Source organism: Dermacentor silvarum, chromosome 2 (assembly GCF_013339745.2).
Source record: "Dermacentor silvarum isolate Dsil-2018 chromosome 2, BIME_Dsil_1.4, whole genome shotgun sequence".
Lineage (NCBI taxonomy): Eukaryota > Metazoa > Arthropoda > Arachnida > Ixodida > Ixodidae > Dermacentor > Dermacentor silvarum.
In genome coordinates, this window is record NC_051155.1 from 241,887,594 (window position 1) to 241,914,968 (window position 27,375).

A 27,375-nucleotide genomic window follows, 5' to 3' on the forward strand; every position below is an offset into this window, starting at 1 on the left:
AGGGAAACACTAATGGCAACTGTAAAATTCACTTCCCTCATTTTAAGTACGCTTTCATTAGTATGTGCCTTTTAGTCTAGAAGAGAATTTGGGTTCACTATTCATCTACTGCTAGACGGTGTGGGGCGATGCTGTGTAGTAGTTCTTAACGTCGATAAGAGCCTTTGAAGGCCCAGACAGTTACCTCTTTGTTGGCAGGGTCAACACAAGCTGGCAGCTGCTCAGGATTTTTAACGTGCAACTTGTCGAAGGGAAACTTCTCCACCTCCGACCTTGAGTTTCGGTACATTGCTGCTTGTTGCTGCAAGGTTTTTAGTGGGATCATATTTAGTTCAGAACTGTTACAATGTTGCTGTGGGGCAAGAAGGAAAGGCACTGTTTACCTGCATGGCCAGGGCTGTTTGGTTGCTTTCGTCAATTTCATTTTTGATACTCTGATATGTAGGGAGTGTCTGTAGAAGGGGGAAGGCAAGAAAATTTCGTTTTGTAGAAGGTTCACTGTACAACAGCAGTTTTGCTCTATGAGGGTACACACAACCAATTCATGCAATTACCTTCCAGAAGTTGTCACTCCATGAGCTGAACAGACCAATGAAGTTTGGTGGCTCCGTGTTCTGCTTGACGCATGCAACTGGAGTGGTCATTGGACGCCCACTTGGATCGGTGCGCACATATTCCTAGGCAAGATGAAAGATTTGATAGATGATCAAGCTGACTCCTGCCGATGGAAATGCAGTGCCACTTGATTGGTACAGCCCTAGTTAATGCTAATAAGAAGGCCTGGGCAAGTTATGAGAATGCATTACTATGCGATGTTCAATATTGCCCTAGGTATATATGACTAGAATACGTGACAGGAGGCATGAGGTATTTGATTTGAGATCACTATTATAAAACTACATTTAAAGAAAATAAGATACTTGGACTAGATTGTGTGCACCCTTTGTTTTACTTCTGTTGTGAAGTATAACGGCCTGAAATAATTTAACCTATGCAGCTTTAAAAGCACCTAGATGCTGCCATCACATATTGCCCTTGACTATAGTTGGTCATTGCATTCATAATGGAATGGTGTCAATTGTCTCGTCGGTTTCTCTACATAACTGACAGCAAATGAGAAACTACAATATGAACAGCTATACACAATTATGTATGCCACGCTGCAAACCAACTGATAGATCTAAGAAAACCATAACCTTGATCAATTTGTGCCACACTATAATTCACACTGGCAGTACCTATACGTTATGACGCATTTCCACTGTCATTGATATGATGTTAAAACCATGTAACTGGATGGCAAATGGGCCACAAGGTGATGGCCACAGCAAACTGCTTAATGTAAAATGCCAAGCAAGTGATTGCCTGCAAATTTGAAGGGAGCAATGAGACAACCTACCCGGTGTATTACGGTGCCCTGCCCATACCGGGTGTATGAGATATTTGAGTACACAATGTTGGCTTCAGGCAGAGAAGAATATCTCCAGCAAAAATAGACATTTTCACCAAACTTTGGGAAATACTTCTCTTACAGTTTATTTCCACAATTACTCAATGAATCCGCCATCTGCAGCAATAACCTATTCAATTTGGCTTCAGAAACGGCTGCATGCACGGATCAGATGATCCTTAGAGACGTTGGCCATTGAATCGGCAATGGTGGCCTTCAGCGAGTCTTTTGCATTATGTGGCTGTGTGTTGGCCTCTCTCTTAACGACGCCCCAGACATAGTAGTCGAGTGGATTTAAATCTGGAGAACTAGGAGGCCACAAGTTCGGAGTGATGTGGTTGTAGAAGTTGTCAGCCGGCCACTTCTGGGTGACGCAGGCGGTGTGGGCGGGAGCTGAATCTTGCTGAAAGACATAAGGTCTTCCTTTCGAAACAGTCTCTATCCAGGGCTTTACAACGGTGGCAAGCACCTCCACGTAGGCGGCATCAGTTAACGCGGAGTCCTTCTCCAAAAAAGTGTGATGGCATGACATCACCCTCGTTGCTGACGACGGCTAACATCATCACAGACAGAAATTTTATTGGACTTGAGTTTTATCGAACATGAATTTCCCCTCCTCATGACATAGGAATGGTACCTCAAGTCCTCGTGCACAGAGAGCCCAACAGTCTACTCTGCGACTTCGAGCTCCTTTGGAATGGCCCGCATTGACTTCCCTGGGTCGTCACTCACGATGACTTTCAGCCGCCGGAGAAAATCAGGGGTTCTGACGACGTTTGACCGCTGACTGTGCTTTTTCCTTTTCGCTACAGATGCCACATCACCACCAGAACACACCAGTTCTGTCCGCAAGTTGTAAACGAAAGATATCGCTACGTTCAGAAAGGTGGCAATTTCCTAGTCACTGTGGTGTGCGGCCAGGGTGACGAGGACTGCATGGCATTTCATTTCCTGCATCAACCTGTATGCTTCCCTCTTTGAACAAACTGCTCAGTATAAATGATAAGGGGTCAACCAACTAGAAGCCACACGCCTAGATAAACATGATGTGCCTGCTGGTGTCTATGGTGATAAGGAATAGTGTTCTCAAATACCACGCGCACCCGGTATGTGGAGGGATTTAGCCATTGTGTTCCGAATTGGATTCGCCTTTGTCCATAAGAGGCATAGTGAGCAACAGAAAGAATTGGGCTAGTAGGTTATCCGCAATTCGAAGCCAGATCATGTGAACACCCCCTTTCTCTATTAATTCTCTATAGGTTTCAGACCATGTGCTTGGTCAAATTCTTTCTCAAATATTTTTTTTTTTTTTTGTTGCACTAGAGAGGTCAGGAACAAATCTCGCCAATTCAGCTACTGATGTTGCCACTGACCCAGTCACACAAATCACTGTCAGGTCATACCTCTGCACTGTGGTAGACCAACTTGCGGTGTTCTTTCTTGGCTTCATAGCCTATCCAGATGAAGATTGTGTGCCAAGCATCCACGAGCATCACTTCATCCTCGAGCAGGTCACTTTGGTCGAAGTCCACAATCTCGCGGGGAGCATAGTTGCCTTTGATGTCCCACAGATGGAAAAGGCGGGCTGCCCTCATGCCCGAGTCTTCCTGCATGAGGGCCATTCAGAGATGCATGTAATCGACGCATGTCCGTACCTGACATCACTGTGCACTGAGTTGACAGTCGCTACATTTAAAAATCTAATTTATCGCCCGCAGTGGGCAGTAAGTGAAAAAGTATGGGATCATAGCACCTCTTTAGAATTCAAGAAAGATCAGCCTGTGCTATCACATAAGCTGCGCTTACATGCACCAGGATATGGGTCTTAAGCTTGAAAGGTGTGGCCAGGAGTAAGGAATACATAACCACAACGAACATGCATAGTATCTGTGCCAAACCTGCTACAGAATGCAGAGGAGGGTTAATGAAATGGCTTATTGAACATTCAGTCTTCTAGCCCCTACCAAGCACCTTTCTTCTTGTTCAAATATCGCAATACAAGAATATAAGGAGCCATGTTAATTTTGAACGCTAATGAACAATGCTCTGCTAGATGCCCCGCCAGCATGTGCTATTCTAAAACTGAGTCCTTTAGTTCATTCGTGTGTTTGTGTGGGGGGGGGGGGGGAGAAGGGGAGGGGGGGTGCATGCAAATGCATGAGAACTGTAACGGACAGATGTTCACACTGGCACAAGACTTGGTCCAAGCTGAAAATGTGGTCATGTGCTTGGCCAAGAAGTGGCTATTATGTAAGGCCAAGATACCTAGTCACACAAAATAGTCTTCTCTCATTTCCTGATGCCACTTGCACTCGGACAAGTTACCATCTCTCCAAGTACTAAAATCCTTTGTTCAGTGAAATATTTGGCCACACACAGAGGCTTTTTCAATATTTTTCTACGAGAAATGGCAGGCACTGTTGTGCTTCCTTCACCTTAAAGGGACCCTGAAATGATTTTGACGATTTGGTACAAATGTACTGAGCCGTTAAAATAGGTCCTTCTGATCATTAATTGGCGCATCTAAGCGCTTCCATGTAAAGCGTGCAATTTATTATAAGGTTTTTAAAATGTACATCGCTACTGATCGCAGCACGCCAATCGTCTGAGTTCTGTGACCAAGTGATGCGATTTGACCATTACATGTCAGTAGGGCCAGCTATCCGATTGCCTGCCCAGGGCGCGTCATCGTTAATTTTTCCAACATGATGGTGAACAAATGTTGTTCTTAATAGTTTATAGCACTTCCGGCCGACAGGAAGTGTTGTCTGCTTGTGTTAAAACGTGCTCCGTGTTGACGAGAGCTGCGCGGTCAGTGTTGGTCGCGTTCTTTCTTTTCGCGAGCACCATGGTTCGCCCTTCTTGCGTTGTGGGCTGCAAACGTAGCGATCGGCGACGTGTTAAGCTGCCACATCGTGCCCCGCTGCAAGGCAGCAGACGAGCGGAGTGGCTGCAGCGCATCGGACTGTCGGTATCCAAATGCCGCCAGCATCTGCGCGTTTGCGGCCGTCACTTCACGTCGAAGGATTGCCACAATAGAGTTTAGTGTGTCCGGTATTCAGGTAAACGCAAGCGCAATAGTACTGGCTGTTTTACCATGTTTTACGTGATGAACGGAGGCGCAAACGTGAACTGCTTGCACAGGTGCAGCCACCTGGCGGCACAAAGCTCAACCAAACACACAGCTAATATAGCAGTAACCAAGTTTTTTCTACTTTGCTGCTGGCTCCAATTTTCGGCAGGAGCGTAATCTTGAACACGTTGTCTTTTTAGATGTTTAAAATGTTTTACACTTGGTTACAGGAATATTAGCTCTATATTTGGCTGGTTAAGCTCTGCGCCACCAGATGGCTGGACCGTGCATGCCCATCAGGCCGTTCACGTACATCTACGAAGCTCCATCACAGCGGTATGGAGGGGCTGTAGTTTACGCCTCTGCCTATCCATCAAAACACCCAGCTCGCCTGTGGTTACCGGAATACCGGACACGCTCGGCACTGCGACAGAATGCTTGTAACGCACGCTGCTTGATTGCTCTCGCTGGGGATTGATGGTCGGGCGGCTAGCGGAGAGGTTGGAGAGCCTTCGCACGCTGGCTCTAAGACAACCGGAAGTAGACGATAACACGTCACAACATGACGTAGAGTCAGCGAAGGCAGAGCTTAGCCTCGATCACTCGGCGAACGAGTTGAGGAGGAAATGCATAGTTAGGGAGGAGGGTAACTTGTAATCGTCCGTAGCTTTCTTAATATGAGGCGCTTCACTTAAACTGTGATGCGAACGTTTTACTGTAGCTGTATCCTCGTTTCAGGGACCCCTTAAGCACAACCTCCAGTTCTGTTCAATTAATGAGACACCAAAGTTGTGGCTTGCGCATTCTTTGTTTCAAACGCTTCTTATTACTCCAGGAAGCATGATACATGCTCGAAGAATCATATATTCTCAATAAATAATTTAATATCGCATTATTTATGTGAACGGTTTTGGTTTCTGGCCGCCGAGTTGGACAGTGACGTCACTGTCTAGGAAGCTTGGTCACATGGGCCCACAAAGCTGTGATGTACGCACTGCTGCATCGTCTGCTTTCGCACACACATGCTCGGCTAGTTCGGCAATACACTGAGAAAAACTAGGCGAGCAAGTGTGGGTTTGCAGCCGATGCGGCTCACTGCACTCTAGACTCTAGGCTCTCTAGGCTTGCCCGATGCTGTGGGTCACCGCTCATTGTACGTCCCTCTAATGTGGTATGACGTCACTAAAACTTTCGTTACACTTCCAACACAATGACCTCGGTGTCCATCACGCTAGCGATGGGCCTCGATCGCGAGAACTAGCATTTAGACACTCTTCGGAAACGAATTAAAATATATTTTAAACATTTGCTGTGTCCAACACTTAATGTTGAGTGTCCTTGAATACAGAGGAAGCCTATTGCAGGCTTTTTATAGCCTCAAAATTTGGTGTCTCAGCCCATTTAAAGGACATTCACATGAGGGACTTATCCAGAAGATCATGAGATAGATCGAGAATTCCATCAAAGATCCTCCCCACGAGCCAAATCCTGTGTACCTACAAAGACTTGGCAGCTATCTGTTGCCTGTGGTGTGGCCTCTTGTGGTTCTTGATCAAGAGTCTCAGCACACTCTGCACTCCTCACAAGTTGTTTGCCGCACTGCCAAAGGTACGAGGCGTACACCTTGCACAGAGGAATATAGTTCCGGGTGTAATTGTCTGATTATTAGTGGGATGGAAGTCTTATTTTTGCTTGATACATGATACATTACAGCAATATGTGACATGTTAGGACCTTTGCGCATGGATGTTGTATACCGTGAATTGCTGTGGTGGTGAGCAGATGACGCGGCGTAGAACACATCTCGAGAAGCATTTGGCCTTCCTTTTGGCTAAGGAGGCCTGCAGTTTCCACAGTGCTGCAAACAACTTGTGAGGTGTAGTAGAGAAGCAGGAGGCAGATCCTCCCTCTAGTGAATATCCCTTGATGACTTTCTTCTGCAAGCTTTATCATCCAAGGCACAAGGTGTGCTGGGCAAAGTTATGTTTACTTCTTAACTTATAAAACACTGGAATACATAAATGTTTGCCACTTGTCACAACTACACCAGAAAGGCCATTAAAGGAGGTAATGGAAAATGGAAAGTTCAGTCCATGTTGTATACCGTTCAATATAAAACCTGTCAGTTGCATGTATCACTTATCTGAACTTTTTATTACCTGAACATTTTTCTCACTGTTGTATGGCAGCTTTCCTCCAATGGCATCCCAGAATTCTTGCTTCTCCTGGCCCTCAGACACCAGTATTATTTCCCTGTAGATAAGAAGCGGTTGTGTGAATCCGCAACAATTGCATCAATATTTTATATTAATGTGCTGGATGTATCAGCCACTTAAGGGGACACTAAAGAAAAATATTGAATCAGTTTAGTGAGATAAAGTATTCTTGAAGAATGTTACTTCCTTTTATTTTGCGGTAATAGGTTGATTATTAGAATAAAAATTACAGTGAAAGATACATTTTTGAATTTACATTTCACAAGTTCAAATAGAACGCTCGTACTGTTTCATTATTGTTGCAGATATGGTTTCCAGCATTAATATAATAAATCAGAATCCAGCAGTTGACCATTTCATAGCCAAAAAAATTTTGCACTAAATTCACGTACTTTTATCATGAGCCCTACTTTGGCAGCGGGTTCAAAAATACTGAAAATGACGGAAGTGTACTCCTCTGTTATCCTATCGAATATTTTGTAAGCTTCTTGAGCACGTTATTTATTCTCATTTAATCAAATTTCCAGAAGACAACTCTTTCTTCACTAACTGCCAGCATGGTTTCAGGAAAATGTTTTCCTGTGAAACGCAGCTATGTATTATCTTTTATTAATGATCTCTTTATACATAATGACATCGACTTTGACATTGATTGCATATTTTTGGATTTTGCCAAAGCTTTTGATGGGGTGGCGCATGACTTCTTAAATTAAGCAAACTTAACATAGACACCAAGGTATTCCACTAGATTAAAGACTTTCTTCTGACCGCACCCAGTTTGTCACTGCTAACAATAGTTCTTACACTTTCTCCTGTCTCATCTGGCGTTTCACAGGGATCTGTTTTGGGACCCTTGCTCTTTCTCATTTGCATTAACGACCTCCCTGACTGTATCACATTTTCATCAATAATTATTTTTGCTGACGATTGCGTCCTCTATAAAAGAACTAGCCCAACCCTCTGATCAGCATAAACTTCAAGACCTTAACCATTTGTCCTCATGGTGCAATAAATGGATGATGCGGCTTAACATCAAGAAATGCAAAAGCATGCGAATATCTCGACAGGGCCACACTATTAGCAGCGCATATTTTCTTGATGGTATCCTGCTAGATTCTGTTACCTCTTACAAGTACGTCTGCATCCACATCAGTTGCGATCCTTCTTGACACATACATGTTGACTATGTTACTAACAACGCAAACCACATGCTGGGTTTACTACGTAATTTTTCCCGATCACCTTCATCAATAAAACTACATCTATATAAAATGCTTGTCCACCCTAAATTAGATTACGCATGCTCTATCTGGGACCCCAAAAACACTACACTTTCAGCAACTATTGAATCTATCAAGAATCGCGCAGCTCGTTTCATTCTATCAAATTATTCTCGGCATGCCAGCGTATCGTCAATGAAAGCAACACTTGCCTTACCTGAACTATCTTTGCACCGTAAATGCTTTCGCCTTTCATTGTTCCACAAAATCTATCATTATCAGATTCTGAAAGAATTTCTTTTTTCCGCTCTCATCTACGTATCATTGCGTTCAGGCCATAACTACTAAGTTGGTGTGCCATCGTGCCGAACTAATGCCTATAGAGAATCTTTCATTCCAAAGACTAGCAAAGAATGGAACCACCTTCCTGCTTCCATCACCATCATCACCGACACCGACAGCTTCAAGACTGCCATTCATGAAGCCTTTTGTTAACATGTTTTTTTTTTTTTTTTAACTTATTATAACTGTATCTTTTTCTTTTACAGTGCAAACACTTGTTATTTGCCACTCCTTTCTGTAATACCCTCGGGCCTTGGAAGTATGTTAAATAATAATAAGTAAATAAACAGAATACCAGAGATGCACATGCGTGCAGCAGTGCTGGCAATGCTTCATGTGATGCTGCATTGAACCAGAGCATGCTTAACCATTACTGCAATGGTCAGCCAAATTGGTCAGCCAATGGGCATCTGTTGCAGTGACGACACTGGCAGGAGCACATTTCTTTTTTTTTTTCTTCCCAGATTGATATTTGGCACAAGAAAGTGATCAACGTTTAATTAATAACTTTCTTACACATTGCAATTTGCAAATTGGAGACATAGCAAGTTCGAGAGGCATAGCCACTTGGAAGAATTCAGAAGCTGGCACCAGTTTAAAGCATTCGTCCCCAGAACGTGTAAGGGAATGCATCTGTGTTCCAGTTAAATTTGCCTATACTGCTTTAAAAGGCACTTCATTCAAGAAGTACCATCATCGTCAGGTTATTTCTATACATGGTTACAGTATAGTCACCTGGGCCCTTAGCAATACTGCTAGTTCTGGGCCGATGCAAATTAATACAAAACACCATTGCAATTCATGTTAACAGGCAATGTGATTTGTAAATACAGATTCTACTAACGTTGTTAACACAATATTAACAATAGCAATATCAGTTATTACAATATTGAAACATACTCATCATGAATTATACCTTGTAAGTTGTTTAAGAAGATATGAAAATCTTGGATTCTCTTATTGTCTTCTGAAGGTTCCATATTTTCATTCCAATGTAGGCTAACCTGCGCCTACCATGGTGGTACATTAAACATAACAGGTTGTATGTTAAAACTTCTGTTCAATTGTGCTCTCGTGTGCGTGTGTGGCGTGATGAAAATGGTACTTGGAAGGGGGTTATTGTCTGAAAGTATGGCATGAATTGAGCATGCTGTTTCGAAGTTCCTAACAATGACGAGTGGCATAATTTGTAAATTTTTGAGTATCAGTTCTGTGTGTTCCATATAACCAGAGAAGGACATAATTCAGAGCACTCTGTTCTGCAGCTTGATCACCGAATCTAGGTAATATGAATACGTATGCCCCCATCTCTCAATACATTAGGTTAAATGATTCGTAGTGTACATGCATAAAAATTGCTAGTTGCAAAATTTGTCCCAAGTGAACAATTCCTTGCGAATTCAATGAGGCTTCATTTATCAGTTGCAACATGTGCCATAAAGTGATGAGTTAAAGAGTTAATAACATTTTACGATAGGATTTGGGTTGAGGAGACGCCTCACATCCCCTCCCCCTAATAATTCGCTGAAACAAATCCACAGAGGCATTCCCCTCGGCATTCCCTTCATGGTTTCCATGAACCCAACAGGAAACTGGCATGAACTACTGGTCATCGCAGTATCAGCAAAGCATGTGCGCATGGGCTTTCGGAAGAGTAGATATGCCACAGGCAATCTTCCAATGTTTCCAATGAAAAAATAAATACATGGTATAATGTAACAAAGCGTTAATAAGAGGTCACTACCAGCACTGCTGCCACCAGCTACTTCTTTCGGAGTTGCAGTATTCTGTAAACCGTAGTAGTACTACACGGACAGGCTGTTCTTGTTGCCCTTGTAATCCATTCTACTTGCATTTTTAGATTTATTTGCAGGTTCCAAAACCTTTATAAATTAAATATCGCTCGGACCATTTCAATATTCAATGATTTCTGCATCTTAATCACCAGCACTAGTATAGAGACCATTTCTAAGTGCTCACAGAAGCATGGTACTATCTACACAATAGGTGTAATAGAATAATTAAGAAAAGATACTGATTATCTTTATCTGCAAAAATAAATTTTTGCCGGAATCGGAACATTTTCATAACTATACGGGTCATGCTGAATGCAGTCAGCTGGAAACTCAAACCTGTCTGATTCTTTTAGGTCTAAATAAATGGGTCTGAAATATTTCGTGTGTAAAGTATTGCTTCTCTGCCCGAGTGCCATTTGAATTTCACCATTTAAAGCAACACATGATGCACATGAAAGAAATTGTGAAAAAATGAAGCTTAATTCAGAGAAAGAACATTTCATCTCAACATAAGATTGATTGTGATGTACTATGCAGTCTCTCTTGTAGGCTCCAACTTCAGCTTTGATGTATCCTTAGTTCAGGTAAAAAGGCTAATTTGTGGCATCATTATATTTCTGATGAAAACTTATCTGATTTAGCTGCGGTTGTTTTATTAACTATTCACGTCAGTTGCACGTCAAAATAATTTACAAGAATATTTTGGCATGCAACAAGCGCGATATGCAAGAGAAAAACGAACCCGAGGTTGCAAAAACTATGTGTCATGTTTTCAGCTGTAAATTTTGCATTGCAGTGGTCTGCATTAAAATGTGCAAGGTTAGTTTCATGGAAAGATGCCTGAAATCAAGTGCTAATTGAAGAAGGCGCTCGGCTCTTACAGGAAAAAGACTTCCAGGATATATTTGCAAAGGTGGCACGAACAATGGCAGCGCTTGTACATGGTAAATACATGGTATTTACCATGTGTTACCAGTACCATGTGGCAGGGGGACTAGTCCGTCGTCATTAGGGCGATACCCTCTCCCATACACACACGCAAAATGTCTTCGCCATCGCACCAAGAACAAATAGGCGAAACGTGCAACTTACTACGCGTCAGCTCATGTCTGATTGTGGAAAAAGTGACTACATTTGTGCTTGTCAAAAAAAGAAAAAAAAAGAATTTTGCTGGCCGCCCTATAAATGGCTAACACCTGACTGAACATTGTCCTGCAAGGAGGGTTTTGCAATAAGAGGGAACGGAATAGGAGAAAGCACCGTGAGGAACGAAAAAGTAAAGAATTCACAATAAATACAGTATTTACAATAGTGAATATTGACACGTGCACTTATTTATACTTTTTCCAGGGACTGCATTTCACCCACTGACAACTTACAGCCCAAGACGCACCCGAATAATTAGGAAACAACTCAAATGTTGTTGATTCTATCTGTTGCGTATGTTCCCACCGAACTTTGTGCAATCAGGTTTTATGTCTCTACCTCATTTTGAATCGTGTTAACTACAACAGTTGAGGGGGTATGAGTGCTAAAAATTACACACAGAGAAAGATGGGACTAGCGCGTGCTTGAAACTTGGGGACATTGTTGCTCCCCACCAGACCTTAGTGTCATCGAAGAGCTTCAAATTTCTGGTACTTAACCTAATTGTCGACCATGTTGCGCGGAAGAAAAGCATTCCGAAAGCTCTCTTCTTTCTTTTCCTTGTCTGACTTTCATTATGTATATAAACTTGATGAGTAATTGCTGTTAGACTAGTTTGTACACATTGTTAAGAATGAAAATAGTAAAAAAATCATGGCAAGAAAGAAAGGCCTACAGAACGCTGATTTGCATATTGCAAAATATATCAAGGACAGGGGTACAGGGCCCGGGAAGATAAGAAACAGCCACAACAAGCAGGTGGGAGGAGAGAGAGGTAGGTGAAAGGCTGCAACGTCCATCACGCACTGCTTCATGGAAGTTAGACGTGAGCAGAAAACAGAAACGAAGGTAAACAGAAATAAAAAAAATGTTAGGCGCTGCCGCGCCGTTCAACAACCCGGTGAATTTTGAAGAGTGCGACAGTGACCGACGGAAAATAGTTTTAAGGAGGGGAGTGGGGTGATGGATACGAGGAGGGGTAGGGGGGTTGGGGTGGAGACGCGCATAGACAGCACCAAGAATGAAGGTGTAAAAAAATTATGAACATAGAAAGCATTTAGTCACCTGCCCAATCCCTCCACACCAGACGGCCGTGGCCAATCGCCTAGCCGAGGTTCACCTACCCCATCATAACACATGCTGCTTGCTGCTGAGAGCCCTATCCTAATAAAACATCTCTGCAGTCTTCAGAACAGCCAGGTGTCGGAAGACAGGACACTTCTAAATCTCTTGGACTTGCCAACCCATATTTTACTGCAAACTACGGATGCCTGATTTTGACAAAGGCTTCTAACACAGAAAGAAGCCTGCTTCTGACTATCTTCCCTCATTGGTTCATGAGTGTGATCAAATAATGATGTGCATCATGTGATGAGGACTACAATACCATAATCACAAGTTCCCTCCAAACATCTCTTGAAACTAGTCGGAAAGCAGGTCACCGAAAGTGAGTGAAAGTTGCATCATATGATACACAACGATTCGGTCCTGTATTTTAAATATACAAGAATGTAGCATGGCCACAATGCCGGGAGCATGATTGAGCAATAGGCGACTTGCAAAATGGTGCTCGCCCTTTTCCGTGCATAGCTGTGGCTGAACCACTCACTGGAAGATCCGCTGTTACCTGGGCTGTAACAGGTCTCTTATCTTTCTCTTTACTTTTTCGCGTCAAGCAGAGATTAAAGAAAATGCCAATCTTTTTTTTCATTCACGAAAAACTGGTAGAGAGTGGATTTTTATCCAAGTTTGTTGTCTTGCCCGGCTGTTTGGAGTTTATTTTATTTTATTTATTTCATACATACAGCTAATCCCAACGGCGATTTTAGCTCTTCTCCATTGACTCTCTTCCTTTCTCTAAGTGTGATTCCCCAAGGGGAGGAGCGCGAGTTCAAAGGCTTTAGAATTCCTCGGAAAATTTGTTGTCCTCATGGTTCCCGACCCCACACCTAGCTGCTGAGAGAAAATGTATTGTTGCGATTCAAATGCTTTTGCCATCACTGAACCCTAGACGATCAAGTAGTAGGGTTTGGAGAGGTAAAGGCAAAGGTGTTCGATGGTAAGAATACATTGTTCTGCTAGTCTGTGAACGAGAATATCGTGGTTTGAAAATACATCTCTCGCACATGCACAGAAAATATCTGCGAAGGGTGGGCCACAATGGGTTGCATTGTTCACTATGTATTTGTAAATGCTGCTGATTATATAAATGCTTGGAAAAACAAACAGTGCTAAAAACAGGGCTAAACAAGACAAGACAGTGCACTGTCTTGTTTTTGTTTGGTCTCGTTTTAAGCGCTGTTCGTTTTTCCAAGTCGTCTACCAACTAGGTCATCAACATACATTATATAAATGCATCAATTTGTAAACGAAATGATAGTCTCTTCTTTTTATATTGTTATTTTTAAAAATAGCTTAAGGATGACAGCATAATTTGATGCGAAGTGGCTGCACGCCTTAGCAATGAAAAACTTTTGTCAAAAGCTAAGCAAAGTGTTGTTTCGGCAATGTGCATCCTCATTATTAAAAGCATGCTTTTCCAGGGAGTGCTAGGAGTTTGTCTTTGCCATATATATTGTTACCAAGCAATGCCACAATATATATATATATATATATATATATATATATATAGATAGATAGATAGATAGATAGATAGATAGATAGAGCAGGGATAGTGGACGGTGGACTAAACAGATAGATTTGCAATTTGAGATTGATTGAGGTCTATGGAAAAGGAGATCATACTGAAACAGTGCACTCAAAATGCAGATCATGAGATGTGATAGGTATAGCTTGATTACATAGTTTGTTGTAGTCTGTATTTTGTGCCCACTGCTTCAATACGAACATATTCCAGCTTGTCCAAATACCATCCTTCTACATAAAAGGCATCGACAGCTAGTGTCCTGGGCCTAACTCTTTCAAGGAAGGGTGACCAGACATCTTGCCTTTCAGATTTCGTAGCAATCTTTTTGGCCATTTCACGCTCGTCGCCAGTGCTCTTTCGTCCTGCCCAGAGGTACACGGTGGAGCCAGAAAAGAGCAGGAACACATCACCCGAGTTGAGCGAGGCAGCTGTGAAAGGCACTTGCACAGCCTTAGTATTGTGCTCTGTGGTTCCGTGCACTTGCAGAAGGTACATGTTGGTTGCATAACCTGCCCAATCTGAAGCACCATTGCCATTGTGCACACCGCCCCCGTTGTAATGGCTGCTGTCAGCGTCCTTGGGAGCAGGGAAAGAAAGAAATCACACAGCGTGAGCACTTTGTTGGTCAGCTAGCATGGAAGGAATTGGCGCCTTGGTAAAGGCACAACCAGGCGAGCGAGTGAAGAAACGTCATGTATAGTGCCGGTATAGTTGAGGCCTTCACTAAGCTAAGGCCTGGAATCAAGCAACCTTCGTACAATAAGTATATTTATTAGCACCTTGTCTAGCAATGGGAACATACATGGGACTAATTGTATGTGGAACCAGCAATTTAGAAGGATCTGCTATGTTCACCACCATGCACTCAAAAAAAAAAAAAAAAGAATTGCACAGCCTAGGCTCTGAATCTATGGGTAAATTATCATCGAATTTTTTCGATTTTATTCATTTATTTTTAATAACGACATTTCATCACTCACTCACACCCTTTTGAGAAATTATTTTGTTCTATAACAAACTGCCAATATTGCATGTGTTTCCTTTCTTTAATGTTGCATGCCGAGTACTTTCTTGCAGGAATGGCATGCACATCCTGGTGTACTGTGGCATTCCTGGCAGGAAAGTAGAGAGCACAGAGCATTAAGGGAAGTGTACACAAGATTGATGACGATATGTTCAAAGAGTTCATAATTTTATTCTGTGGGCCAGATTGGCTCACACCCTCTAGGCTAGGTGACATCCACGTACATGACTACTTGGTATCTGTGTATGTGTAGCTAAGTTGGTATCTGTAATGTGCGTTCAGCCAACAGTTGCATTTGTTTTTCTGCACTTATCACGAATATGATGAAAAGATATGTAATGCACTCTCGGCTATTAAAGCGCTTCACTTGCACCATGATTTGATTTGTACTTCAATTATCCGTTCATCTAGTAGCTGCTAACCTATGCATCTTTGCCATAATACCTATCAGTCAGCTGGGTGAGTTCGTATGACGTCATTTTTGACACCAACTAAATGACTATGTTCTGTCTGTGCACCTGTTTGTTCTTTAGCACTGCACAAATATGACACATCTACTATGGGTTGAAAAGTTTCAGGGTCTAGACTACAGTGTTCATTAAACCTAGAGTAAATGATTGCTTGGCTTTTTCATTACTCCTGCACATTAAATTTTAACAAGCAGCTTGCATTTTAATGAACAGCTTGTCTTTAGTCTGAGATTTAGTGCTACTTCTAGCACTGTTGGTAAAAGCAAGCAGGCTTTGACACTTACCTCAAAGACAATCATCTGTCCTGAAAATATCATCATGAAGTGTGGAGTTTCATGCCCCTGGGCTAGTCTCACCTGAGGGCCAAAAGGGACGAGCATAGTAAGATTCTTTTGTGACAGTACTATTAAGATTTTGTAAGCAGAGTTTACATTACCAGTAGAACTGTTGCATTACTTTCATTACTTCTTAGCAGCACTGTTTCACATGAGCAGGGCAACTGAGCTTTAAGGTTCACTTAGTTGTCATGAAGAAATACAGTTTTACTGCAATTGAAACTTTTGCAAGTCACTGGAAGCTCTTCAAACTGAGCCACATCTAAACTGCAAGAAACCTAATTACTGATTCCTTAGCCCTGTTGGTATGCTTTACCGGCGGCTTGACTGCTAATGTAGCAAAAAATCAGGCCTGCCTGATCTGTTTAAATGTATAACTGCAGGTAATCACAGATGTATTGGCAAAAGATGTACCAGTGTGGCGTGTCCATTGAAGCGGTCATCCAGTTCTAGAGCCTTGGCCTCTGCTGTCACATGCTCATCATTTGCTGAATTTTTCCCCTGATTTCAAAAAAAGGAGGAGACAGATTATTACACATGACAACAGCTGAAGTCCACGCTAATGTTGCTTCACAAGTGGTCCATGCTATCATGTTTCTCACCAGCCAGCTGTAGATGATGCACTCTTCTTTTGTTCCAGACTCGTATACGTAAGCAATAACATAACAGCAGCTCGAGAAAAACTTTCCATGCTCTCGCACATCAATAGGCACCAGCTCCAAATTCTTGACCCGGAAAACCTGTAACAAACATTTTGTTTCATCCTCATCACTTGCCACAGTTGTTCAAACAGTTGTTTTCATTTTTACTCTTAAATTTTTTCCTAGCCTCTGTATGTAGCAAAAGTGTTCATTGTAGAACAGCACTTAATATGATTAGTTTTTCTTGGTGCATAGTACTATTTCAAAAGCGGAGTGGCAAGCATAAAGAAGTTGAAAGATGTAGTAGCTGAGCAACCAGTGGATAATCGAATCACCAGTTCGTACATGAGAATAAACAAAATTTTTTGGGCCATGGACACTGCAGCAGTAGTCTCTAGGTTTATGCTTTGTCAATTATTGCTCTCTTTAAGCGGCACGGAATAAATGCTGTGTATGCATTACTCACCTCTTTCTTGCCAGTTCCATCATCCACCATCTGCATCTGAGCAGCCAGGCTTGGGTTGTTTTGTAGTGTGCAGGCATCAAATTTGGTCTGTACTGTCTTTGCTGGACACAAATAAAGGACAAGGTGAAATGTATACTTTATCTGATCACTGCATTGCACCAGGTTCATAACTTCCTGTGTAACATTGTGCTGTCGTTAAAACATCACATTTTCTTGAGATTTGCATTGTTGGGCCAAAATCCCATCGAAGTTAATATTTTCATCGAATTTAGATGCACACTTGACTGCTTTTATAGTGTAAACAAAGTACTATTCTGGAAGGTTAGTTTTTGTTGTACAACTATAACAAATGCTGAATGGAAAATGTGCACTGAATTTTGTTAAAAGAAACTAAAGTGACATCCCAATAATGTGAAATGTCTTGATTTGAATTGACAGATAATTCGAACTTCTTTGTTGGTACCGGCAGAGCCCTATGTAAATGGATGGAGAAAAACTCCTGTGAACTCGAACTCCAAAAACCACGCAACGGTTATTTCGAGCAAAGTTTCTCACTCCCATGCACTGCTTCTCAGACAAACCCAAGCCAAAGGAGAAGGTTCGATGCATCACTAGCTACCGTAATGTCGCGTGCCGTAAAAATGATGAAGGACACGCAGGAAGCCCAGACTGAACTGGAGCAAGCAGAACAGCACATGCCCTCCTTCCCCATCTGGGTTAAAAGGTGCAAGAAGCAGCCCCCAGCACGCACACTGATCACGTTACCCCGCGCGTGCTCATCTATGTCCCCCATCCTAGCGTGCGCTCGATCGCATCATCTCCAACATTGGGCACGCGAAAGCACGGTGCGTGTCAAGCCACCATCATTCTCAGCTCACCCTTGCATGTTTTCCCTCGCACCCACAACAAACGGCGTGTGAGAAACAATCTTATCAGACTTGGACTTCATACAGAACCTAAGCTGCTTCTGGCACATGTCTCGCGCTGAAGGAGGAAAGCTAAAGCTTTTTCAATGCAAGCCCAGTAATGGTTCTGGTTTTGCATGCTGTACCACACAAATGATCTGATCACGCACTATATATTTAAAGGAGCTCTCCTGAGTTCAAACTCCATTTTATTCGAATAAATGTTCAGTCCCCTCGGAGTTAGAATTGATCATTTATTCTACTGTAATAATGTAGTAATGACTACCGTGCAATAAAAACTCGCCTACGTAGCTGTGCTCACGTGCATCAATATTTTCATTAATAAAAATGACACTTAGGCAGAATGTCGGAAGAAGACAAATAGATTACCAATTAAAAAAATGTCATTAGAGATGAAAATGCACTGATACCACTACGACCATGATGGCAATGTGATGTCGTGGATTTCATGGTACTTTTCATGTATTTGGGCTATTTATGGGCAGGCAGCCGTGGCCGTGAGTGGGGCTGGCTAACACTCCCAGGGCTAATCTCGTGCCCATACACAAATATCCAGGAAAGTGGACGGGAGGATGGCTCCAACGGTAGCTTAATTGATAGAGCACAACACGCATAACGTGGTTTGGCTCCCACTTGCGACAAGTTGTCTTTTCGTCCATTTTCATTTCCCTTTTTCTTATTATGTTTACATTTCAAACGTAACAATTGATTTTTCCAATGCTTTCTCTGGCTTCAATGTCTGTTTTATCCATATGCTTGCTGGCATTGTATTTTCCTTCAGTTTTCATGTTTACAAAAAAAAAAAATACTATCTTCGCTTTCATTCTTGGAGTGTAGCCACTGCAGAGAATGTGCAGGCTGCCAAATCAAGTACACACTCACCAATTTTTGTTGCTGAGTGTGCTTTCCCAACACCAACAGGATGATCTGTTTCATTCCACGATCGGAAAAGGCACTTGAATTCTGTAGGTTCCCCTCCTTCGACAACACGGGCAACTTGCGTGCAGTGTGGGTATCCTTTCTTCTTGATAAAGCCCTGTGTAGCACAGATGATGCGGAGCCTTAGTGATGCACTGCGATTGCTGCTTATTTCATATTTTTCTTCGTGAATTTCTGTTTAAGGGCTGTTCTGTCACTTATATTTTTAGTGGACTGTTATAAGGAAGTCACTTTTAGTGTGCTAAAAAAGGGAAGGTCACTTTAAGCCACTTCGTTTGAGTCTAATGACAAAAGTTCTCTGACTATATGATCATATTTGAAACATGCTTTCTACTTTTATTTGCTCAAGATATTTCGTGTTTTAGCATTAAATGCAAAATCAAGCCATCCTGTAAGAATTAGTGCATATAAATGATTAATTCAAAGTGCTACATTTTGAGAAAACCAGCTCTCATTCAGATTACTCAGACACCCATAGGAAAAGTTTATGCATATTTAATTGCTGGAAACCTGGAGTGCTGCTTGGCACGGACCGCCATTTGTTTTTAACTCTAGAGGACAGCTGTGCAGAGAAATCAAAATTAAACCTGGGCATTTCGCATGGCTTCTGTGCGCTCCTTGTGGCTAGCTTTCTTGCCAACCCAGACCCAAATTCCAGCCTCTGCATTGTCAACGATGTAAGAGTCCTGCAGAGAAAAGGAAAAAGATTGTAAAGGCACCATCATTGCATCATGTAGAACATGCCTAAAAATAATTTTATATTTTGCAAAACAGTCACGCTGTGACTGTTTTGCATATTGCATTTGCCATTATTTTAGGCTGAGATGCTGGCTGACAGATATGGACATGTACATTATAATTAGCACCTACAAAGCAATTATAATATCCTTGCAGCTACAAACAATTACTTTTCTTTTTCTACATTTAAGTGTATGCTTTACATACAATATTTCGCATGAGTATATCAATCACATACTGGTGGCAATACCACACACAGTGGTTGCTGATGTGGCGAGAAACTTAGCTTTATTCCACACCATTATGTCTACAATAACTTACCTGAGTATTAAGATCTTTCTGGTCAAGTGGTCCTGCTTTTACCTCTGTGACCCTCAGCGTGCCACCTTCATCTGAGCACCTAGATGTTTGGAGTAGGGGTGGAAGTAGTGGAGTGAAAACAAAATTTAAATCTGGAGCAGAGTGCAATCATTTTCATTACAAGGAAGCAACACACTTACTTTTGCCAATTTATTTATGTATTCTACATACCCCTATGGGCCCTCAGTCGAGAGTATTACATGGTGGGACATACGATGAAGAAATGATTCACTAGTAAAAAAAAGCAGCAGTAAGATGATTACAGAATATTAGTGCTGCAGTAAAACAAAAAGGTACAGGGTAACATGTCAAGCTATAATTATACAATAAATATTGTTGAGAGCAATCTAACAGCATAAATATACAAATAAGTATTGCCAAAATATACATCAGATAGGCTCAACGTCTGTGGTACTATATGGCAAAACTACTTAATTTTTGAAATTTACTAAGTTCGATTCAGTTGCAATATGTGTGATGGTAGATTATTCCAGTCAACAAAACATTATTTTTGTAGCATCTGCAGCTGTTTAATAGCTATGCTCCAAACTTCAATTCAGTTTTATACAGTGTTTCAGAGAACACTTTCAAACATTTTTAAAAATTGCCTGTGGCAGATAGCACAATTCTAGTCCATGAGCTGGTGGTCTACTTGAAGAGGCGGACATTTCTTGCACCGGAAATTGAAATGCATAATCAGCTAATTAACAAAATTTCACTAATTAAGTTTATAACTAATTACCTTATGGCATATATCTCAATTTACAAATTCTAGCGGGTGAGACTGCAAGGCATATCCACTTGAAAATAATTGTGTGGATGACACCATTTACAAGATATGCGCCATAAAACTTGCAGTAAAAATGCACTTTCGTTCCACTTACTTTCTTACCAAACATTGGTCCATTCATTGAAGCACAAAAGTAACTGGAACTGCAATGCATTTCCCCAAAATGTTCGGGAATTGATATCTCGAAACTGATGTCATCCTGAGAAATCGTTCCAAGTTGATCCGCCTTGCGAACTACCCAGCTAGAATTTGTAAATTGCAATATGTGCCATGAGGTAATTAGTTAGAAACTTCATTAGTGATTTTTTTTATTGCGATGGCGATTATATGGACACTCCAAGCGCATTTCTGCCGTCGCCGTCGCCGTGAGGTTCCGTATGAAGTCCCAACGGCGATAAAATTGGCGCCGCGCGCAGTAAGTTGTGTGTGTGAGTGAAAACGTACGAGGGTGAGCCGGCAATCGCGGCTCAGTGTAGCGCACGCGAGGGAGGAAGGCAGGCCGGAAGCCTGCCTTCCTCAGTTTTGTCAAGTTTACAGAATGTGGACTCCATACAAAAACTCTACCTACCGAAACATCAGATATGCGAACTTCAACTATTTCAAGTCTACCAGGCTTAAAAAGCCTGGTAGACTTCCAGTCACACAAAAAGCCACACAAAAATTATGACTGGCGCAAAACATTGTGAAAAACGACGGAAGAAGTGAACCCACTACATACGATGAAATACTCACGCCACGCAAAATACCCAACCATCTACCTTCATACTCATTTTACTAAACCAATTTGTCTGTGTAATTCAAACTTACAGTACTATTTCAATCAGAAGCGTTTCAAGATGTACAAGACACATTTTAAGTATTGTTACCTTAATCAATGCTTTTGGTGTTGATGCAATATCTGGGCATACACAATTGTGTATATAGCGTCTGAAAGGGTTAAATGTCACAAAACACAATGCATGTCATTGTCTTTATTTTCATCCTATGCACTGTGTAACATCATTATGTTTATGCACTTCATCATTCACAAGCCATGGCGGAATTTAAATCTTTGCACTTCAAAGAACCGAAAAATGTCCTAAAAAAAGGTTTTCTTTCCACACATCGCACAAGAACAGTTGAGCAGGAAGAGGTGAAACTTGGCAGCATCTTTATATCATCTCATGATGTTGAGCAGAAGGAGAGATAGTACTGTAACATTTACAATAACTGCCACTGGACATATTGCATGGTGTCATTTGATTTCCTTTATTTGTGTAACCAATGCCAAGCCAACTGAGGTCACAACTTGCCTGTAAAGCTTCACATCTCCACGGTGCTGGCTCTCAGCAGCTTCATCCTTGAGCACTTCTCGGTGGCTCTTGACCAACTTGTCCTCCAGTGGCAGCAGGTGGTTGAAATACTGAATGCACAAGGCAAAGAAAAAAATATACAAGTTGGCCTTCTGCAGCTTTTTTTTAAAAAGAGAGACTAAGTACTAGAATAAACAAATGATTTTGCGCTAGATGCTTCATAGTGTAAATTCTGTAGTAAGTGCCAGTAATCTCCTGGGTCTTCCATTACATTCTATGATGGTAACAATAAACCTGGCTCACTGAAACAAATAACGTTCATTCTTGCGTGCAGTGTCTAACAACCACATGTGCTGCTGTACATTCTTCTGTAAATATACAGAAATTTAGTGCTTCCATAAAAAAAAAAGTTATTGTAGTTTCGCCCAAACTGCCAATGCAGTGACAGCGATAGGTGATTGGGTGATTGAGCATTTCATACAGATGCAGAGACAATCACGGCTTCAGCTGTCCGCTTAGTATGGCTCTGTATGTGGCTCACCCATTGGACAAGATAGTAATTTAATCTAGAACCACTCAGCCTAATAGGACCTGTTGAGCGAACACGATCACTCAGAACTAGAGCACTGCACGGGCCGGATTTTTCGGCCCGAGCCCGGCCCAGGCCCGCTTTACAAGGCCCGAGCCCAGCCCGGGCCCGTAATACAGAGCCCGAGCCCGGCCCGGGCCCGGGCGTACATGACCGAGACCAGCCCGGGCCCGGCCCGGGCCCGTGGTTCCAAGCCCGGGCCCGGCCTGGGCCCTGGCGTTCAATACTAAGCTTAGCTAGGGCCCGCGTGTGCATGACCAGGCCTGGCCTGTAAGAAAAAAAATCTTTTTTTTATAGATTGTACCGTATCTGTCAGCCTCACCTTCTCGAGGTTTAATCAGATGCAGTATATAAGCAATAAAAGGCCGAAATCTTTGTTTCTCCCACGGGAACATCAGTAATCCGGCCTATTGCCTGTGCTGCTATTTTTCCGCTGGTGCCCATGCACTTACCTTGATTTGTACGATATGGTTCTATAATGTCATTTAGTATGCAAATATACAGGGTGTTTCATTTTAGCTCAACCAAATTTTTAAAAATTGCCTGTTGCAGATTGCACAATTATATAATAATCCTTGATCTAAACTACTCGATGAGGCGGTCATTACTTCCAAGAGAAAACAGAACGCCTAATTGAAGAATTAACATAATTACGCTAATTAACTTTTTCATTATTATTTTACGGCACATCTTTCAACCTACGAATTATAGCCGCTGAGTTCGCAGGCGTATCCACTTGGAACGAATTCTCAGGACTGAACCAGTTTCGAGATAATAATTTTCAAAGTGTCCGATGAAATCAATCAAATCAAATCAATTTATTCTCCAATTTACATGCTTGACGGTCATTTTGGACTAAAAGCTACATACGTAGCTTGACGTGACCCAAAACGCCAGGCAAGGCAATAGTACGTCAGCAAACGGAGTGCGCACATGTACACTAATTCACATATATTTCCAGCTGTCGCTGGAATTGCTCACGGACGAAATAGCTATGAACGGAAAAACAGAATATTTCCATCACGGCGAGTTAAGAGAATTGGGAAAAGTTTTAACAGAATGCATTTTAAACCACACTACAATAGCAATCATCATCATCATCAGCCTATACAATAGCAATACTAGCTATACAAAACAAGGCAACACCAGCTATACAACATAGCATGAGACTGAATTTTACAAGATTAACATTTGCTAATAAAACGAAACAGGATGTACATTATATACTCAGAGCCATAAACGAAGGCAGAATGATAATCACGTCAGATATATTACAAGCTACCAACGTATGGGCTGAGTTCTTTCTTACTGAAATTATCGACATTTTTGTATTTGTTCAAAGTGAATGGTAGGTTATGTATTAACAACTGATGCTTGTAGAGTGTTCTGAAGTATGGAATTGACCATATCTCAGAATTTTTTGTGTTCGCATTAATGCGACGACGCTCTAAGGAGGATAATTGTTTTATGTAGTTCCTAGCTAATTCTGACGCGGCTGGCCTAATGGATGGTGAAAACGCGTAATTGCATATTTAACATAATTACGCTAATTAACTTTTTAATTATTCATTTCACGGCACATCTTTCAATCTACGAATTATAGCCGCTGAGTTCGCAAGACGTATCCACTTGGAATGAATTCTCAGGACTGAACCAGTTTCGAGATATTAATTTTCAAAGTGTCCGACGAAATGAATGGGCGTTCCAGTTAACTTTTTGAGGAAAACGCTGTTTTATGCATTGAAGCACAAAATTAACTGGCCTTAGCGCTAAAATAATGCAATAGTATCGACACTGGTAATAGTGCAATCGCAAAAGCGGTAACATGGAAATGGTTTGAGGAGTGGTTCTTTGTATAATTTATTTTTCCTTACGCGGAAACAATGTTTTGTTTTTGTGGAAAATAAAAATAGCGTAGCACTGCCGGCGCAATGCTAAAGAGACAGCGGACCTGATAGGCACCTAGTTAGTCCTGGCTTTTGGGCTAGGCTAAGCACTACCAAGTCATCCCCAGAATTCCCCGTAATTTATTTACAATTGATTGAATATCGATTAGCTATTTATTGGCTTTCTATTTTCTATCGCAAGATATTGGCCACGTATTTGGGCTAGGCTAAGCACTACCAAGTCACCTACAGAAGTTTCCAGAATTTATTGGTTATTGATCAATTATCGACTAGCTATTGATTGGCTATCAATTGCCTATTGATGACTGACTAAGTTTAAGTAGTCCCCACCATTCTTAGCTAGACTTATCCAGGCTCAGCTTCGCTAATCCACAGGTGTATGTGTCATTGCGCTTGGACCCTTTCTACACTGCTACCAGGATCGGCACACTTTTTTTGGATTCAGCAGACACATTGCGCCCGGCTGAAACAGCTCGGCTGTTAAAATGAGAACATCATCTGTTTTACTATTTTCTTCGATAAGATATACAGTCATCCGATAAGATATACAGTCAAGAGAGCGGTGTGGATCAGAGAACGGGGATAACCGATATTCTAGTTGACATTAAGCGGAAAAAATGAAGCTGGGCAGGCCATGTAATACGTAGGATGGATAACCGATGGACCATTAGAGCTACAGAATGGATACGAAGAGAAGGGAAGCGCAGTCTAGGACGGCAGAAAACTAGGTGGGGTGATGAAGTTAGAAAATTCGCAGGCGCAAATTGGAATCACCTATTGCAAGACAGGGTTAATGGGAGATTGCAGGGAGAGGCCTTCGTCCTGCAGTGGACATAAATATAGGCTGATGATGATGATGACAGTCATTTTTCACGTGTGACTTCAGCTTGGCACAGAATGCATTGAACCATGCAATGCATAACGGTTGCGTGTGCTCGAAGGCCTACTTAAGTCCTTTAATGAGCGGGCCCGAGTCTGGCCCGGGCCCGAGTCTGGCCCGGGTTCGTGGCTTCAAGCCCGAGTCTGGCCCGGGCCCGCGGCCTCAAGCCCGAGCCCGGCCCGGGCCAGTGTCTTTAAGCCCGGGCCCGGCCCGAGCCCGCCAAAAAAACGCTTCGGACGGCCCGGGCTTTCGGGCCGGCCCGGGCCCGTGCAGAGCTCTACTCAGAACCACTCAAAAAGTCCCCTAAATTAATTAAATTATGGGGTTTTACGTGCCAAAACCAGTTCTGATTATGAGGCACGCCGTAGTGGGGGACTCCGGAAATTTGGACCACCTGGGGTTCTTTAACGTGCACCTAAATCTAAGTACACGGGTGTTTTCGCATTTCGCCCCCATCGAAATGCCAAAAAGTCCCCTGACAAAGGATTCAGGTAGCCTCAGCAGTGCCGGTGAGGCTGTTGAGAGCCATTGTGAGAGAGAGAGCATGTGGAGTAGTTCTAAGTGGCCCTTTTGCCCTCCAGAAACTGCCAAGACAGAGGAGAGTCTGGCAGCTCACTTATTTCCTGCTAGTAGGATTGGGTAGCTCAGTCTGACCCTGTGCGGACTTGCGATACAGACAACCGAAAACTGCAATGTCACATCACACTCTCTAGAGCTTCCCCTTGCTCCAGTCATGCTGCCATTGCATGTTCTCTTACACCTATAGTGTTATTTGCCTTCTATTGCCTACACTTGCCTTCATGCAATTTACCATTTTTTAGCCAAATTAATAAACAAATTGGCTGCCTGCCAAATTTGGTGGCCATTGGCGGCAGAACTTTTGAGCGTGCGCGCAGGGCAGTGCATATGTGTGCATGTGTGTGTGTGAATGTTTCTTAACAATGACATGTTCTCAGTGCCATCTATGAGGAGCTGAAACAAACTGTTTTTTATTTGTTTTGCAGTGCCCCTGGGGCTTTCTTTCATTACAATCATTGGTGATGCCAAGTGAAAATTTGTCAGGTACCTTGTGCAATATAATAGAATCTTCCACCAAGTGAGTTGTGCGCTACGCCCCACATGCTTCTTTTCATGTGGTCCTTTTTGTAGTGTCATCACAAAAAATGGATTTATTTCTCAAGATACATTTGCATTTTCCACACCTTTTGTCGTATGATTCACCCACATCTTTGCCACGAGAACTGTAGATATGTCTCACACATTGAGCTGTTTAAAGATACCACAAACAATTTCTAAACATTCCTCATCACTAAAAGAGCTGTGCACTTTATGCTTTCTGTATTTGGTTTGATGAGGAAATGTGCATTTTGTTAACTTGTGCCAGTCAAAACCGTGACATAACAATGTGCTGGTATGCTGTAACAGAAATCATGATTAGGCTGATAAAAAAAAAATCAAGGAAGTAAAGGTTGTGCTGCAACAGAGGAAACTAGAACAGCTGTCGCCATTGTAAATAATAATAAAATAAGGCCAGGATTATCTTTGTTCGGGATGGATGTAAAGAGCAACAAGAGTTGCACCATTCGAGCCTTGCTAATGGAGTTGAACTGGCGAGAAGTAAAGATGCCTGAAAAGGGATCAAGGTGGCAACCCACCTGCAGTCCTCGACTACATCTAAGCAAACAGTTTGGGAAAATAGTTGGTGAGTTTACATCTGTACTTGATGCTGATGCTATTTCCTTGCTTGTTACATTGATGTTTACTGCTATCCAATAAATATCTTGGTACTTCACTTTAGCTTTTGTAGGCCCTCTAATTACGCTTGCACCTGTGACTAGAATCTTCCCATGGCATGCTGTGGGCTCGAATTCAACAAAACTTGCTCTAATGAAACTGCCAGGTAAATAGAACGCAGGCACTGACTTTGGTTGACCACCTGTAGGCATAATGGCTACATACTATGCATCAGTTAAATGGAACCAGTCTGTTTGCAAACTTCATGTAAACTTTCCCTAGTACTGAAACTATCATGGCTCTCACCTGCTGATAGAATGTGTTTGATATGAAAACAGTTCGAAAAACATTTGAGGAGGTAACTTATGTGGCAAAAAAAATCAACTCCTTGGAC

General features: G+C 42.1%; 1 protein-coding gene across 1 annotated transcript in view; it reads right to left on the minus strand.

Annotated features, from left to right (window-relative positions):
* The window catches only part of LOC119442990 (advillin-like), a 41,499-nt gene that overhangs the window by 662 nt on the left and 13,462 nt on the right, over positions 1-27,375 (minus strand). Inside the window, 14 exon segments of the mRNA XM_037708097.1 lie at positions 185-301; positions 384-452; positions 555-677; positions 2,854-3,057; positions 6,683-6,776; positions 14,192-14,466; positions 15,669-15,740; positions 16,134-16,220; positions 16,322-16,459; positions 16,827-16,927; positions 18,635-18,788; positions 19,279-19,377; positions 19,751-19,829; positions 21,872-21,981. Of these exon segments, the coding sequence (XP_037564025.1) occupies positions 185-301; positions 384-452; positions 555-677; positions 2,854-3,057; positions 6,683-6,776; positions 14,192-14,466; positions 15,669-15,740; positions 16,134-16,220; positions 16,322-16,459; positions 16,827-16,927; positions 18,635-18,788; positions 19,279-19,377; positions 19,751-19,829; positions 21,872-21,981 (1,722 nt within the window).